Below are 18,502 nucleotides of genomic sequence, written 5' to 3'. Positions count from 1 at the left end.
ACGCCTTTAAGTGCCATACATGCCTTAAAACTCCAAGTGTTGAATTTGGAAGACTTCTAGTATGCTACTGAACATTTGCGGTTTTTTTTCAAAAGGGTTTTTTTTTTTAATCTAGAAGGCAGTTCCATTGCCATGAAGTACAGTACGGCTCACTGTACTATGAGGAAGGTAAGTGTTCAATTTCGACTTAGACGGAAAAACTAGTTTGCTTTGCTTACCATCTTTGCTGTTTCACAGGCATTTGGTGCTTTAAATCTGATGTGGAATGCGGATAGATTCACTTTTTAGAAGTCATAAGCCTTTAGGAAGTTGGAGATAACTTCATTGCTTATCTATTTTCTCCTTTGCAATCAAGCTGTTCCTTTAAAAGTGAGACACTACAGAGTTGCAAAAATTTGAAACAGTAAGAGCAAGCATCGTTTCTGCAGCTTCATGGTTGGTTTTGGCCAAACGTTTTATTTAGTATTCTGTAGTTGTTTAACACACACTTAAATGGTCTTACTAGGGGAGGGGAATAAGGGAGGTTCTTGTAGATTCCCAAGGAAATGTCAGAAAAGCAAAATATAGCCAGCATCCATTTGATTTTGGGGGTTCTGGGTAAGTAGCACATTCTTAGGCATCTGGTCTCAGGTTTTTGGGTTTTTTTTTTATACTGTCAGCATTGAGACTTCAGTTGGAAGACACCCTGAGATCCTGAAATCCTAAGAAGAGCACACCCAACCAACCCGCTCTAAGAGCTAGCTTGTCTGCTAGCTTGTCTGCATAGGCAGGCAGGGCGATTCATCTAGATGGCTTAATGTTTGTGGAAGACCTTAGGATTGCTTTTCTCGTTTACTGGGAAAAATCAGGAGTGGCCTTCAGGGACACGTTTACTTGAAAAATCACAACACTAGTACAAAGTCAAGGCTTACACATTTAACAATTGCTTGTTGAAAGCAACTCATATCAAATAAAATTAAACACGTCTTACTTTTTCCCTCACAAGAACATAAAAATTAAGGGGAACAGGAAATTTTAAAAAGGTAACACAATTTTTCCTTTTAGTAGTCCTTGGGTAGTTTATGACAGAAACGTTCCATTTTTGTTTCTTTCTTTGAATGGGGACTTTTGGTCCAAAAGTTTTGTTTGTTTCTAGTATCTGCTTCTGCCTCCCCCTCTATCAGATCGGCTTGCTCCACGGCCACCACCTCTTGGTGCTCCGCGGCTTGAACTGCTGTAGGAATCACGTGGAGGAGGGTAGCCCCTTTCCATAGAAGGGGGAAGCCCTCGTTCTTGTCTGCCAACGCGATCACGACCACTTGAGTAGAGATCACTTCGGCTGCTTGAGTAACTGTCTCGACTTCCACCATATCCGTCACGTGAGCTGCTGTAATCATCATAGCGACTGCTTCCACCATAAGATGGCGGGGGCCCTCGTGTAGGTGGAGCACTACGTGAGTTACCTGCAGGGTCAATGGTCAGGTAATATGGCAACACTATAAATTGTATATATACAACATTTAAATCTGAATTTACAGAATTCTTGTATTATAAGTTTACTTTCTCAACTGGGAAGTTTTAAACTGTACCATTGCTGGCCATAAGAGGGAATTGCTCATCTGCTGAGACATGGAAATGGATTGAGTTTAATGTTTGTTTGAAAAGACTGAAGACGTTGTGTATTTCAAGAGGACATTCCAGACTGCTTGTTATTTTATAGTAGACACTCAGCCACTTTCCAGTGATAAGTTGCAATTTTGAACTGTTGAGTTTCCTTCATATTGCAATGGTAAATATTTGATCTTGTTAATAAATTTTTTTTTAAATTGTATTTTCACTGTTGAGGGAAAACACATAAGGCTGCCAATTTAAGCAAGCAAAATCCCCTCCAAAGCAAGCGAACAGCCTCAAAAGAAAAGAAACAAAAACGAAACAAGAAAAGAACCAAAAAGTCCTTCACAAAACTAGGAAAAGCCCAGCTGATAAAGTTACCCCTTGAAAGCAAGCAAAGGTCCCTTTAAAAGCAAGCACCACGCAGCCTATTAATCCAGCTCATGAACCTAAAACCTCAAGCTGGTGATAGTTAAGATCCTTAACCGGTATCTTACCATAACTCTCATATGAATCTCTGTAGGACCCTCCACTTGGATGATCTGAATAGTCACGATCCCGGCCATATCCATCTCTATCACTAAATAAAAAGCAATTTTAATTAAAAAAATATATATTTCCCTAAGTTACATGTTTATTTTATAATAAAAATGTAATAAATACACTCTAAAAATTCCCCCAATCCTTAAAAAGTAGAACTGTCCAATCCGTTCATTTTTTAAGCTCTCCATAACTTGTGTGAGCATGAGGAGACATGTTCCTGCCGTGATGACCCTGCAAGGGTCAGAAGACAACTTTGGGGACCTCTGCTCTCCCTTTCACCTTGCCATGGCTTTCAAGGCTGAGACTGGGTTGCAGGGCTTACTTGGGAGGTGCTTTTAACAGCAAAGTCACCTGCCAAGCCCTGTAGGCATGAGTTTTATACCAAATACTTACAAACCATGCAAGTAGCTGCTTACCTATAGCCTCTGGAGGGGTAGTCATCACGTGAACTGGAATGGCCATAATCACGGTAAGTGTAATCTCTTGGTGGTGGTACGTAATCTCTTGCATCACGAGAACTTGGATAGTCTCTGCTTGAATAGCTACAGAAAGAGAATTTATTTTATGTCTCTGGTGTGCTCTCGTTCAACGTTAATTCTTCACAGAAGAAACTGCACTGTCTGTTACCTGTCTTTAGTGGAATATCCATCATCTCTTGGGGACAAATAAACATCTCTGCGAGAGGGAAGGGGCTCCCTTCGAGGCAGGCCTCCATAACTATCTCTTCCACGTGACACGGGGGCTTAAAGAAAAAAATCATCATCAAAATCTAACCATCAAAAACTAAAGTGTGAATGTTACACTCAGGCTGTACAAGGCAGCGATGTATGTATATGACAGGCTGTACATATCCTATGTAGCTCAAACAGGAAGCTTTCTAGTCACATAATTTCAATGCTCATTAATTATGAATATGAGATTAATTGGAATCCGTAAATCAGTCTTGAGTATAAGCATTGAAAATATTCATGTGTGCATGGTGGGGGAATATGCACGCTGTGATGTAAATGCAGGTCAGAGGACAACTTTCCTCAGTTTTACCTGTGAATGAGGGATTGGATTCAAGTTCTTGGGCTTGACTAACAGCAAATGTTTTTACCCACTGAGCTGTCTCACTGGCCAAGCATTTTAAACAACAAAAATAAAAAACAGGGTCTCCCCACGTAGGTCTTGAATTCATGTCAATCCTATCTTCCCCAGTGCTAAGACTGGACATGCACCTCCATGCCCAGCTTCAGCAGAGTGCTATGGGAGCGGCACAGATTGCAATGCATGCAACAATTACCTCTTCCTCCCAGTCCACTGCTGCTACGAACTGGTCCTGAAGGTGCTGATCTTTTAGGGGGAGGAGCCCCGCTTCGTGGTGGTGGTGGTCCTCTTTTAACTGGAAGAGGTCCCCTCGAAGAACTCATGGTAAAATTCATGGAATAGCCACCATCATCTACATTAGAATAGAAAGAAATTTCATTAACACAGTAGTCAAGAACAAACCATTAACACCCAAGACTAAGAACTATTTGCCTCCATGGAAAAAACACAAAGAATTATGTGTGTCATTTTTTTTTTCTGTTTTGTTTTTCCAAGACAGGGTTTTCCTCTCTAGCTTTGGAGTCTGTCCTGGAACTAGCTCTTTTAGACCAGGTTGGCCTTGAACTCAGAGAGATCCGCCATCTCTGCCTCCCAAATGCTGGGATTAAAGGCAGGCGCCACCACTGCCCAGCAAACATCTTTTCTGCTTAGTTGGGGAAGCTAGGTTTGTTTTCCATTGGGCAAGATCAAGCACGACAAAAGTTCAGGACTAGCCTGAATTAACAAGGGAGACACTGCTTCTGAAATCCAGATACCCTGCAGACTAGGAAAAGAAGTCCCAATCCTGCTCGTCATTCTTTTTTTTCCTTAGGTAAGACTATTTGACCCATAGGTTTAACTCTAATTCAGGCCTCCCATATTTTCAAGTCATGAACACTACACTAATAATGAATGGAGTGAGCAGTCTCCATTTCAAAGGCAGCTCTCAGCCTGTGGAGGTTGTGATCTTTGAAGTCCAACAACCCTTTCACAGTGGTCACATATCAGATATTCTGTGTATCAGATAGTTACATTACAACGCACAACAGTAGCAAAATTAGTTATAAAGTAGCAATTAAATAATGGTATGGTTGGGGGATCATCACAACATGAGTAACTGTATTCAAGGGTCTCAGCAGTGGGAAGGTTGAGAACCACAGTTTTAGCCTTTCAAAAAGAAAGACCCAGGTGTGGATCTACAGCTTTCAACTTAAGCACCAAGCCTGAGTTCCAATCAAATCATTACCCATGTGTCCTCCACGTGAGGGGGGTCCTCTAGTTCCTCCACTTCCTCCTCTTCCTCCTCGAAGACCTCTGGGGGGCCCTCTGCTTCTTGGAGGTGGAGGCAGTCCACGCCTACTACTTTCAAATGATGGTTTGGTGGCTTGCTCCACCTTGATGGCTTTTCCATCTAAGGACTATTTAAAAAACAAAACAAAACCAAAAAAAGTAAATTTTATCAAGGTTTAGAAGAAACCTAGAAACTCTTGTTAGGCATATAATGCTTAACATTTGCTACAATCTTTGGTTGTGGACTCACAAGAAAAGTCAGAATAGAGACTTGGTCTTTTGTTCTAGCACTCAGGAGGCAGAAGCAGGAGGACCCGAGTTTGAGGTCAGCCTGGTCTATATAGTCAAGACTACATAGACCCCCCCACCCCACTTACACCCCCCCCAAAGCAACAACAATACAATTCAGGATAGTACTACTAATGGCTACAATCAAGTCTCTGGCTATACATACATAAAACCAAAATTCCAAAGCTGCTCTGGACCCATTCTTGGACAACAGTATTTTTTGTCACTAAGAAATTAGTTATTTTTTGTCACCATGAAACCCCTTTTTATTTAGAGACAACCATACCTTTCCATTCATATCTCTAGCAGCATCCTTTGCATCTGCTGGGCTTTCGAACGTGACGAAAGCAAATCCTCTTGACTTGTTGGTTTCTCGGTCCTTCATCAAAAGTACTAAAACAGTTGGAGGGGGGAGGCGGTTACTTTCGTTCAAACCAAAATAACCGGAGCAACTTTACAAAAAGCAAGCTCAGAACTTCTTAGAGGACAAAACACATTATCACGTCAGATGATCAGTGGATGCAAATTCATCACAGCTTGTCTTTCCTTAGAATAATAGAGCATATAATTTTGGAGAACTCACCTTCCACTATCCGTCCATATTTGCCAAACACTGCTTCAAGGGCTTTCTCATTTGTCTCTGTATTGAGCCCACCAATAAAGAGCTTTCCTGGGCGATCTGCTTCGACCATTTTCCCTTCCAACCGACAGGAGGCTCCTGAAATATAATATTATCATCTCTGGCGAAAGTTCCCTAAATTTGCTCAACAGCTTAATCGTGGCTCGCGCTTTATTAAAACCTTTATTTCTTAGTAACTAAAGACTCTGATAACCCTCCAGAACAGCAGAAAACCAACTGAAATACTTTTGGTTAACAGTGAAGTTTTCATTAACCAGCTTAAAGGGGCCTGCCTAATTAGCCAGTCCTCTTCCTCTGCCCAGGCTGCTTTTAGTTAATGAACGGCTTTTCAACACCTGAAAAGGCAACTTTTACTTTTGAATGTATTTTACTTTATACAAGGTTGCAACCTTAAGAGTGCTGCAATTACAGACGTTGACCACCACACCCGCCTATTGTATTCATTTGTTATCTTCTTCTAAACAGTCCGTTACTTAACACCCTACTTGCTTCCCCTGCCGCGAAGGGTGTAAAAGACTTCCTATTCATTCAAGGTCATCAGCCAGTAGCACTAAGTAAAGACCAAGCCCTTTACTCGTTTAGATTTCCTAATAAGTTTCGGCACAAAACTCTTAAGTTAGAACAAAGTCGCCGCAACTAATCCAACAAAAGATTGCTATCCGATTGAAAAGATAAAAGTCAGATGATAACGGAACTCAAAATCACACACTGTTAACACTCTTTCCCTGTGCTGGCACCTAATTAAGACTCATTAAAAACCGCGTGTTAAAGACAAAATGGCGACACTTGGATACAACCCAGAAATGCCAAACAATTGCCGGACTAACTAACTTTTGCCACTGACAGTGGCGGCGAAAACTCCAAATGCTTCCTCTCCTTATGGCCAACGACCAGAGGAAGTCGCAGAGAAGTCCACCAGCCCATCCTTGGAACCGGCGCTGTCCTGGTGCTAGCTCCGCGGTCCCTTGCTTCCCGCCCCACCTACAACGCTGCGCGCTGCGCCCTCCGCCCTCGGGCGACAGGCGACAGCCAAACCTCCTGGAGACGCGCACGCAAGATAATGGACCCCCTAGTGTGCTGCTTCCACCCGGTCGGCTTTAAATAGGTTTGCACCTTTGGGCGTCTTAAAATGGCGTCCGCCACCACTATCTCCGGGGAAACAAATAATCTCGAGCCCTAAAGTGACAAGGACTGTACGGAAAACCGGGCAAGGGAAGGAGGCTCCTACCGGAGGGGACGGCGACGTTTCAAGCTCCTACGAGCTCGCCGACGGGGCCTTCCAGCAGCGCCGCGCCAGTGACAGCTGCCGATTCTTGAAACGGAACAGAAATGAAGCTAGGACTGCTGCGCAACGAGGGCGAACAAAGGAGACAGCAATCTTTATACTACCCGGGAACGAGGCTGAAGAACCCGGATGGAAATTAAGCTTAGAATTTGAAGCACGGAGGGAGGGAGGGGAGTGGTTCCCAGACTGTTCATTGGCCATCTCCTGTATCACTCACTGTTTGCTCCGCCTCTTTCCCGTGTCTCTTAAAGTTCTTGCCGGTGTGAGATTTTCACCATTTGCCCTGCCCCCACCCATTCTCCTCCAAGGCGCTTTTTTAGCTTTCTGCTAAAATGGTGCACCGGATTTATTGAATAAAAAAGTAAACGTGTTAAGCGACTTAGTACGCCAAGCATAGCGCAAAACTTTTACTTTTGCATAATATCTTAATTCCAAAAGTTATGTGAAAATGGTAGATAGTACAATGCCAATGTAGTAGAAATAGCAAACAAAGAAGTTTAGTTGCTACCCTATAACTGCCCAAATTTTCTTGAGCAATTAACTAATGAATGGGGAGAATCTGGTAAGTAAATATTAGGTCAAAGCAACTTGAATGGCACAGAAAAATCATCCATACAGAACAATTACTGACTATCTATTAGATCTGTACACAACCGAGAACAAGTAAGACTAGGCGAGGGTGCCTCAGAGACTGCCAAATGAAAATGCGCAGTGATAGCCGGGTGCTGTCCCATGTCTTCAACCTCAGAACTTGGGACGTTGAAATAGGGCATCTATGAAGCCATGAGTTCCATAACAACCTGGATTTGTTAGATGCTGCCTCAAAAACACCCGACAAAACAAAAAACAAAAATAGGAAAAGAATGCTGCCAGTTATGTTTGAACTTCAAGTGAGCATTCATAATTTGTGTTGTGTTTTTAGACAGTCTCAATCAGGCTGAGGCTGCTCTTGGAACTCACAGCAGTCCTCCTGCCTCAAATTCCCAAGTACTGGGGTTACAGGCATAAACTATGATAGCAGGTTCTCATTCTAAATTTTTATATGCCTTGTGGAGGGAAAAATACATTTTTAAACCCCTTTTGAGTCAGGGAAATTCCTTTTTTCTCCCTCCTCCCACCCTGTCCTTGAACAGGGTTCCTCTGTTTAACAGCCCTGGCTGTCCTGGAACTTGTTCTGTAGACTCAGCTGACCTCAATCTCCAAGATTCACCTGTCTCTGCCTCTGAGTGCTGGGATTAAAAGACCTATGCCACCACCGCTCAGCTGGGGAGACGTTTTAATTTCCTTACGAATTAAAAAATTCACCCTGGTGTGGTGGCTCATACCTTTAACCCCAGCACTTGGGAGGCAGAGGCAGGTGAATGTGTGAGTTTGAGGCTAGCCTGGTCTACATATCAATTTCAATGACAGTTAGGGCTTAGTGAGACCCTGTCTCAAAACAAATCAAAATCAAACAAATAAAACCCCAATTAACAAATAGAATGAATGATCGTTTGTTATGGCTAGTGTCAAGGGAAAATAAACTGGATGGCTTTAGTGAACAACATTAGAGAATAAATTTGATCAACACATCAGAAACGCAGGTTGCAGTGGCTCATGTCTGTCATCCCAAGGCTCAATAGGCTGAGGTAAGAGCATGATTGCCAGTAAGGCTACATAATGACCTTAGTCTGCCTCTGAAATCAAAACCAAAAGCCAATCAGGGAAGATATACTGAAAAAGAGAACTGAAGATCACTGATAAAGAAAAATATCTTGGTCTTCTATTCGGTTCCATTGGTCCTCCTGTCTGTTCTTATGCCAATACCAGTCTGTTTTCAGTCCTGTAGCCCTGTAGTAGAGTTTGAAGTCAGGGATTGTGATGCCTCCAGAAGTTCTTTTATTGCATAGGATTGTTTTGGCTATCCTGGATTTTTTGCTTTTCCAAGTGAAGTTGAGTACCATTCTTTCAGGGTCTTTGAAGAATTTTGCTGGGATTTTGATGGGCATTGCATTAAATCTGTACATTGCTTTTGTAAGATTACCATTTTTACTATATTAATTCTGCCTACCCAAGAGGGTGGGAGGTCTTTTCACTTTCTGGTGTCTTCTTCAATTTCTTTCTTCAAAGATTTAAAGTTCTTGTCATACAAGTCTTCCACTTGTTTGGTTAGAGTTACTCTGAGATATTTTATGCTATTTCTGGCTATTGTGAAGGGTGTTGATTCTCTGATTTCTTCCCTAGCCCTTTTATCATCTGTGTACAGGAGGGCTACTGATTTTTTTTGAGTTAATTTTGTATCCTGCTACATTGCTGAAAGTGTTTATGAGTTGTAGAAGTTCCTTGGTAGAATTTTTGGGATCACTTATGTAAACTATCATATCATCAGCAAACAGTGAGAGTTTGAATTCTTTTCCAACTTGTATCCCCTTGATCTCCCTTTGGTGTCTTATTGCTCTAGCTAGGACCTCAAGAACTATATTGAATAGATATGGAGAGAGTGGACAACCTTGTCTTGTTCTTGATTTCAGTGGAATCGCTGGGAGTTTCTCTCCATTTAGTTTGATGTTGGCTGTTGACTTGCTGTATATTGCCTTAATTGTGTTTAGGTTTGTTCCTTGTATTCCTGCTCTCTCCAAGACCTTTATCATGAAGGGATATTGTATTTTGTCAAATGCTTTTTCGGCATCTAATGAGATGATAATGTGGTTTTTATTTTTCAGCCTGTTTATATGGTGGATTACGTTGACATATTTTTATATGTTGAACCATCCCTGCATCTGTGGGATGAAGCCGATTTGGTCATGGTAGATGATGGTTCTGATGTGTTCTTGGATCCAATTTGCTAGTATTTTATTTAGTATTTTTGCATCAATGTTCATGAGTGAGATTGGTCTGCAATTTGGCGATCCTGCCTCCAGGAATCTCAGAATGAAGATTGTCTGAGAGCTGTCTCCTCCTGTCTTATATTCCCCTCTAGGGATGGGATGAAAGGCGTGTGCCACCACCACTGCCTGGTCTGTAAAGCTGACCAGTGAGGCAGCTCTCTCTGATCTTCAGGCAAGCTTTAGTTATTAAAATACAAATGAAATATCACTACATAAAACAGACTTGATTTTTCCCTAATAAAGCTTATAGTCTATTGGGGGAAGGTTATTAGAAAATAAATAAAGGATAGTGGAGATTTTCTGTGAAGAAAATAAATTGGATTAACGGAATAAAAAATGTATGGACTAGCTGGGTGTGGTGTGATTGCCTTTTGAGTTCTTGACATGAATTTCACCACACATAGACAAATGCTAAAAGAGCTGAGCATGGTGGCACAGACTTTTAATCCGAGGGAGACAGGGAGGATATCTAGAAACTCCAAAGTGATCAGGACTACATAGAGAGACCTTGTCTCCAGAATCAAAAATGTCCAATTAATTGTGACTTGAGACTAGGCCAAAATTTCCAAGAACTTCAGAAACCACCCTAATCATACTTCTGCCATTTTTGTATGACCTATTTCTTGGCACTAACTTTTGTAAAATAAAAATATTGATCACCTCTGAAAACATTGGAGAGGCTCTATGTTCTCTAGTATCAAACATTCAGATGGAATTACATGAAACAGATTTTGTATAATCTATTATCACCACATGTTCCACTTATATACCTGTTTTATATACTTACATACTTTTGGCAAAAAAATAGAAGCTATTATATGGGAAGTATTTTTTAGACAGGGTTTCTCTATATAACAGCTCTGGCTATCCTGGAACTCACTCCGTGGCCCAGGGTGGCCTTGAACTCACAGAGATCTGCCTTCCTCCACCTCCTGAATGCTGGGATTAAAGGCAGGTGCCACTACCACCCTGCATATGGGAACTTCTTAATCTTCTGACTACAAACAGCGTAGGAATACAACTCTGTATGCACCCTGTTTCTGTTCCTCCTACCGTGTAGAGTAGTATATAGCAGTTCTCAGCGTGTAATTAATGCTCCAGAACAGCATCTCCAGACTCAAAGAATCACAAAACCTGGGATTAAGGGTGAGGAAAAAGGTAACAGATTTTAAAGATTTATTGTCTTACATTGTTTATGTTTGTGGTTTTGCCTGTAAAGAGGCCAGAAGAGGGCAGTGGATCCCCCCAAACTGGAGTTACTGACAGTTGTGAGCCTACCTGAGACTGCTTGGAATCAGACGCAGGTCTTCTACAAGAGCAGCAAGAGTTATTAACCTCCGAGCCACCTCTCCAAACCCAGAAAAGCATTTTGTATTTCGTTTTGTATTCTGTATTTCTGGGGTTGGGGATTTATTTTTAACAGGGTTTAATTCTGTAGCCCTGGCTAGCCCTGAACTTGCTATTGTGACAGAGTCTTGGACATTAGCAAAGCACCATGTTAGAGACACTGCACCTTTCTGACCTAAGAGGCCAGCATGTAGACTTTAACACCTGCTAAAATGGGAGCAAAGACATAATACATCGAACTCCATAGTTCTGGGAAAGTCCCTAAAGGTCCTAACCTTGCTTTTTAGCTTCTGTACTTCCAATTCTAAGACTGACTATCCTTGGTAACTGAGGTATGTCAACCCCAGGATGTGTTTTTTGTGCTTAAAAGCTCACCCTGAGAAAGGCTCGGGGCTGCACATGGGTTTCAAACACCCAGGGTAGTGGCCAGCCAGCGAATAAAAACTTTCTATTGGCTCGAATCGGTGTGCCAGTGGCCTTCTCTGGTGTAACAGTCTGTACAGCAAGCTGGCCTTGAACTTCTCCTGAGCCTGAGCGTTGGGGATAAAGATTTGCACTATCATGCCAGGCCCAGAAAAAAAAAGTCATTTCTTTGTTTGCTTTGTATTTTTGAGATTAACTCTTCACATAGCTCTGACTTGCCTCACACAGTGTATCCACCAAAGACCTTGCATGTCTGAATCTCCTTTCTCTACTTCCCAAGGATTTTTTTGGAGACAGAGTTTCAGAATAAACTTGAGGGTGGTGGCAGAACTGCAGGTTTCCTGTGTCAGCCTCCCAAGTGCTGGGATTGTGAGCACGTGCTATCACACTCTGTTCCTGGAGGAGACCGGCAAGCCAGGGAATCACCAGAAGGAAAACCCAAAGCTTCTTCTCCAGCTTTGCTTCTGTCTGTGCTTTGGCTCATGTCCGCTGTCTTCTTAGGAATATGTGTCACTAAATATTCTTTTTTTCCCTCTGGAATGCTCGGTTGGACACTGCTCCTGCACATTGATACATGCTCAGGACTTCTTCAGCCATGTCCCTCCCTCTCTCGATCATCCATCTTCTAGATAGGACATGGCAGTTTCTTTCTCTGCAGCCAAACGTTTAAAGAGGCATTTAGGAATAGCATCTGCTCCAGCAATCCAACTTTGGCGATTAATCGTAAAGCCTTAAAATTGAGATCAAATAACAGGAGCTGAAGGAATAGCTCAGTTGAAACCCCCAACATCCATATTTTTTTTTAAAAAAAAAAAGCAAAAAACAGGAATGAGGGCCAAGCATGGCAGTGCACACCTTTAATTCTGGCAGAAACAGACTGAAGGAGTGAATGTGTTCTACAGAGTGAGTTCCAAGAGCTTTGTAGCGAGACCTTGTCTCAAAAAATAAGACCAACCAACCAAAAAAAAAAAAAAACAACAACTAAACTCAGAATGGCTGTGTGTGTGTGTGTGTGTGTGTGTGTGTGTGTGTGTATGCGTATGCGCGTAGTCTCACGGCTGGGCAAATGGAGACTGGAGGATCTCCAGCGCTCATTGGTCAACAGGTTTTGCCCAATCAATGAGCTTCAGGGTTAGTGAGAGTCCCTGTCTCATAAAATAAAATGGTGAACAGTAGAGGAAGCTATCTGATGTCAACCTCTGGTGTACACACACACACATACACCTGAACCCATATGATACTAAAACTCCCATTTTGTTGCATTGCTACTTATGATGCTTAAGGTCAGAAACAACCCAAATATTGTTTGGTTGTTCCTACAAAACAGACACATGGATAAAGATAATGTTGTCCATGATCAGGCATGGTGGCACACGTTTGGAATCCTAGCTCTGCAGAGGCTAAGGCAGAGAAGATGGCCTTTAATTTAAGGCCAAACTGGATTATAACAGGAGTCCCTGTTTCAAAAGTATGGAGCATGGATAGAATAAAATACTATTCAGTCTTAGAAGAAAACATGATCCTGCAATGTGTAGCAGTGTAGATGACCTATAAAGATATTGTATTAGATTACATGAGACATTGACAAATGGAGAGATGCTATACGGTTCCACATAGATTATCTGAAATAGTCAATCTCAATGTGTTATCCAGATTTCCATACTTACAACGAATGCCTGAGATAATCTACTTATGAAGAGAAAATATTTATTTGGGCAGTTAGTTGAAGAGCTTTCAACCTGATGTCCGTCGGTCTATGGCTTTGGTCCTGTGGAGAGACAGCATATCATGGAGGAAGCATGTCAGAGAAAGAGAGCAAAAATCATATACTTTATGAGCAGATGCATGCAAAAGAGAAAGGTGAAAAGTCCAGAGTCCCAAGGCCACCTCCGAAGGCATGTGACCAAAGACAGACCTCCTTCCAGGGCTTTTGGGGGACACATATCCAAACCATAACACTAAATTACTCATGACAAATAAGTACTAGCTATCTGCTATATGGTCTTCTGTCTAAAGATATAAGCATCATATTTTAAACCCAACAAAATGGTTCATGCCTCTTAATTCCTGTGTTTGGGAAGCTAAGGCAGGTAAATTACTGTGAGTTGCAGGCCAGTCTGAGGTGCAGTGTGAGACCCTAACTCTAGTGACAAGTAAATATAAATAAATAAATAAATAAATAAATAAATGATACATTGTGTGCTTAAAATCTATTAAGATAGTAGAATCAATGGTAAGTGCTTGCCAATATAAAAATAAAAATGAAGAAAAACCAAAGAGCTATTGGATATACAGAGTAGGTTTATATATCACTTAAGGGATAGGAAACTAGCACAGCCATTTGGGAGTACAATTTGGTAGGATATATTAAAATGTAGAAAGTACAAGCAGGAGCAGCCACCTTGCAGGCCATGTTGGCCAGGGAAGCAGGGAGGTTAACTGCAGGTTCTCACCTCTCCCTTCCTTCCTCCAGATCCAGTCTCCTAGTCCCACCCCCAGGTCTATAGCAGATCACCTACTGTGACCTCCCCTCCCTCTCTGCTCCAGAGGACGATGCGGATCTCCTCCACCCATCCTCCCCATTCATCCTGTTATCTAACCCCTAACTCCTGTAGCCATTCCTTGAGAACCCACCAGTCAAGCCTGGAAGAGAAGCAAATAGGCCTGTGAAGAAGATAGGTGAGCTTCAGATCTTCACTCTCCCTTCTCTCCTCTATATCCAGCCCCCAGTTTCGCCCCCAGCTCTGTATTCCTATTGTGGCCTCTCCTCATTCTTTACTCCCATTCCCAGTGGACTAAGCAGATCCTGGTAGAACACCCTGCTTTCTTTTCTCCTGTGAAAACCCTCAGCCTTCCCTAGCATATCCCCATTTCTTATTTTATTTATTTAGAAATCCTCTAGATATAAATAAATAGGATTTCTCTGTGTATCCCTGGCTATACTAGAACTTGCTTTGTAGACCAGGTTGGCCTTGAACTCACAGAGATCCGCCTGCCTCTGCCTCCTGAGTGCTTGGATTAAAGGTGTGCGCCACTAACACCAGCTCCATCCTATTGCTAAGTCTCAATTCCCAATATCTAGAAACACATTTTACCAGGAATCCCTAGTGGCCATATCTACCAGGATCCTAAAAGAATTTCCTGCTAGACAATACACGACTGCCACACTTGCCTAAGAACTAGAGATTACAACGAAAAAACAAGGAATAAAACACCCACCTAACAAAGACAAAATCAGATTATCAGCACCTAGAATTTCAATTTCCCCAAACCCTAGCATCTGCCTATATACCATAGTAAAATCATGGTCAAGGGCTGGAGAGATGGCTCAGTGGTTAAGAGCATTGCCTGCTCTTCCAAAGGTCCTGAGTTTAATTCCCAGCAACCACATGGTGGCTCACAACCATCTGTAATGAGGCCTGGTGCCCTCTTCAGGCATGCACGTAGATAGAATATTGTATACATAATAAATAAATATTAAAAAAAACATGGTCAATATGGTCAATAACAGCCAGGGTATGTCTCCACTGGAGCCCAGAAACCCTACCACAGTAGGCCCTGAGTATTCAAATATAGCTGAAGTCTAAGACAAAGACCTTAAAATAGCCTTTATGATTATAATAGAGGTATTTGTGGTGGTCTGAATAAAAATGGCCACAATAGGCCCATAGGGAGTGCACTATTAGTATATGTGACCTTGCTGGAGAAGGTGTGGCCTTCATAGAGGCGGTGTGTCCCTGGGGACAGGCTTTGAGGTTTCAGAAGATCAAGCCAGTCCAAGTATGTCACTCTTTTGCTGTTGCCTTCCGACCTAGCGTTAGAATTCTCAGCTATGTCTCCAGCACCATGTCTGCCTTTGTATATACAAATGGCAAACTGACTGAGAAAGAAATCAAGGAAATGGCACCTTTCGCAACACCCTCAAATATAAAATATCTTCATGTAACTCTCACCAAGCAAGTGAAAGATTTGTGTGATCAAAATTTGAAGACACTGAAGAAAGAACTGAAAAAGATATCAGAAGATGAAAAGGCTTCCCATGTTCATGGAATGGTAGGACTAGTATAGTAAAAATGACCATCATACCAAAAAAAAGCCATCTACACTCATTCATTGTTGAGGAATGTAAACTTGGACAGCCACCACAGGAATCTGTGCTGCAGTTCCTCAGAAAGATGGGACTGAATCGATCTCAAGGTTCAGCTGTACCCAAAGGATGCTTAATTTCACCGCAGAGACACTTGGTCAACCACCATGATCGCTGATGCTCTAGTCATAATAGCCAGAAATTGGAGACAACCTAGATGTCCCTCAATACATAGTAGAGTATTACTCAGCAGTTAAAAAAAAAGGAAATCATGAAATATGCAGGTAAATGTATGGAATTAGAAAAACAATCACCCTGAGTGATGTAACCCAGACACAGAAAGAAAAGTATGTTATATGTAGATATTAGCTATTAATTCAATTATAACCAAGCTACAGTCTGTAAGATCACCATGATTATGTATAGAGTAAGGGATGTGTGTGTGCATGTGTGTGTGTGTGTGTGTGTGTGTGTGTGTGTGTGTGTGTGTGAGAGAGAGAGAGAGAGAGAGAGAGAGAGAGAGATTTCATTAAGAAAGGGAAATAGAATAAGTAGTATGGATGGATGGAGCAGACTGGAATGAGAGGATCAAGTTACTCATAGGGAAGAAGGGGGACAAGGGACAAATATAGGAGAGACAGCTAAAATTAAGGACCATTTGAAGGATAGTATGGAAAACTAATACAATAGAAACTTCTTAAAATATTTACATATAAGCCGGGTGATGGTGGCACACGCCTTTAATTCCAGCACTTGGGAGGCAGAGGCAGGCAGATCTCTGTGAGTTTGAGGCCAGCCTGATCTACAAGAGATAGTTCCAGGACAGGCTCCAAAACTACAGAGAAACCCTGTCTCAAAAAAACCAATATATTACATATACAGTATGATACATATATGAAGGTGATCTAAATGAAATTCCCAAATAATTGGGGTAGACAGAGTTCCAATTGGCCATCACTTGTCAACAGATGGAGCTTCCAGTATAGAGATTGGGTTACATCGAATCCAGATGTTGGCTAAAGATATCCCATGGGAAGCCCTAAACAACCCAGGCTATTGCCAAAGTTGCTCTCTACAAACTGACAGAAAGACCCCTTTACTGAAGACAGCACCGACGAAATTAATTCATCATAGAGAAGTTGAGTTGGTGCCTACATTGTCACTTCATCCCAATGTTTTAACTTGTTTGGTACAGGAAGGTATTCTGCCTATCATCAAAAAAGAAACAAAGATGCAAATGCCGCCCCAAACCGTTTGATCTACAATGGTGTCCTGCCTGCAAGATAGGCTAGTGAAATGTGGCATGGAGCTTATGGGAGTAACCAAACTGTATGCGATTTGTCATAAGGCCCAGTTCACAGGAGGAAACCCATGCCTGACACTGCTTGGATTACCGAGCATTTGAGATTAGTTAGCCCAGAGACCTAGGGTAAAACCAAATACTACTGTTCTAAAAACAAAAACAAAGAAATGGAGCAATAAAATTACTCTTAATGATATTCTTCTGTACTCATAGATCCATGTCTTCCTCAGCCACCATCCAAGAAGTTTCATCCAGCAGTAGATGGGAATACAGAGACCCACAGTCAGACATTTTGAAGAGAGTGAGAGACCTAGAAACACTGCCATAAATAGGGTGTCTCCACCAAATCCCCTTTTTCAGGGCTTAGGAAACCCCTCAGAAAAAGAATATAAGAGCCAAAGGAAGGGAAGAACTGTCAACTTTCATCAGCCCATGCAGATTTGTTTCTGCCAGACCTGGGATCTGAGGACCTGAAAGCATGGGCCAAACTGCAGGCTCTAGACAGCCTGATTCAAAGGAAGCAGTGATCTAAGCAAGGTTGTTTGGGGTCAGAAAAAGATGATCAGAAATACACGATCAGAGAAGCGTGTAAATAAACATCAGTAAGCACATATTAATATTGACAGAGCAGCCCATTCCCAGAACTTTCTTATTACAGACCAATTTAAACACAATTGCCTGGCATGTACTATAGATTATACATGGGCAAACACGAAGGCAAGGCAGGAGGCCATATCCAGATTCAGGATACCTTGACCAAATTGGGTTGTATAGTTATGTTTCGACATCAAACAAGAATAAACATGTCTCATAAATTGACTGTAAATGTTTGTCAGAGGAGGCGAACATCATGTTCAAGCACAATCCAGGGAATGAAATGCACCTGAGGCAAAAGGCCTTCTGCCTCTTTTTCCTGGAGCCTCTCTCACAGTTTCCCACTGCATCGTTCACTCTGTGCCACTTGCATCATTCTTTGGACCATGTTGCCACAAAGGACACCAAAAAAACCAACCAACCAAACAAACAAAAAACCAAAACAAAAACAAGGCCCTCTACATCAATAAGATCCATGCTCATCTGAACTCACAGAGGGCGGGGGAGCGGAGTGAGAGAGCATGCACAGGGCCTGCAATCTCTAAGTGATAATCACTTGCAAATGAAAATTTAATTTGCTCCGAGGAATTTTATGGAATTCGTGAGTGTATGAACCAGAGGGTTTGCTTCTTGTTCCTTCTCTTGGGCTATTTTCCTTCTGTTTGTTTGTTTGTTTTGGTCTATCTTGTTGTGTCAGTTTTTGTTTTGGCTTATGATATTTTATTATTAACCCTTAAAATCCTGTATGTTTTCTAATGAGAGGTAGAATGGAGTGGATCCAGAAGGGAGGGAGGTGGGGAGGAACTGGGAGGAGTAGAGGGAGGGGAAACCATAATCAGGATACATTGTGTGAAAAAAATCTATTTTCAATAAAATGAAATAATAAATTTAAAAAGTACAAATAGAGCTGGGCGGTGGTGGCGCATGCCTTTAATCCCAGCACTCAGGAGGCAGAGGCAGGAGGATTTCTGTGAGTTCGAAGCCAGCCTGGTCTAAAAGAGCTAGTTCCAGGACAGGCTCCAAAGCTACAGAGAAACCCTGTCTCGAAAAACCAAAAAAAAAAAAAAAGTACAAATAGTATATACTAATTGTTTCTTTTTCTTTATCTTTCCTTCTTTACTTTCTGTCATTTTTCTTTTCTTTTTGTTTTTTGAGACAGGGTTTGACAGACCAGGCT

At 41.9% G+C, this 18,502-nt stretch overlaps 1 protein-coding gene, 1 non-coding gene and 1 pseudogene across 2 annotated transcripts; 1 reads left to right on the top strand and 2 right to left on the bottom strand.

Annotated features, from left to right (window-relative positions):
* Positions 1-436: 436 nt before the first annotated feature.
* On the bottom strand, positions 437-6,821 carry Rbmx (RNA binding motif protein X-linked). The gene is made up of 9 exons (XM_048457526.3): positions 6,648-6,821; positions 5,363-5,497; positions 5,066-5,172; positions 4,448-4,619; positions 3,419-3,574; positions 2,761-2,875; positions 2,550-2,675; positions 2,088-2,170; positions 437-1,442 (listed from the first exon to the last, which is right to left on the bottom strand). Exons 2-9 carry the CDS (start codon positions 5,469-5,471, stop codon positions 1,132-1,134), a joined length of 1,179 nt encoding a protein of 392 aa, XP_048313483.1. The 5' UTR covers positions 5,472-5,497; positions 6,648-6,821; the 3' UTR covers positions 437-1,131.
* LOC125415509 (small nucleolar RNA SNORD61) lies at positions 5,245-5,316 on the bottom strand. The gene has a single exon (XR_007236623.1). It is a non-coding gene; the product is annotated as a small nucleolar RNA SNORD61 (small nucleolar RNA).
* Positions 6,299-18,502, top strand: part of LOC125415360 (transmembrane 9 superfamily member 2-like) — a 144,912-nt pseudogene continuing 132,708 nt past the window's right edge.

This window comes from Myodes glareolus, chromosome X, assembly GCF_982192425.1.
Source record: "Myodes glareolus chromosome X, mMyoGla1.1, whole genome shotgun sequence".
NCBI classification, from domain to species: domain Eukaryota; kingdom Metazoa; phylum Chordata; class Mammalia; order Rodentia; family Cricetidae; genus Myodes; species Myodes glareolus.
This window is presented reverse-complemented; position numbering and strand designations above follow the sequence as displayed.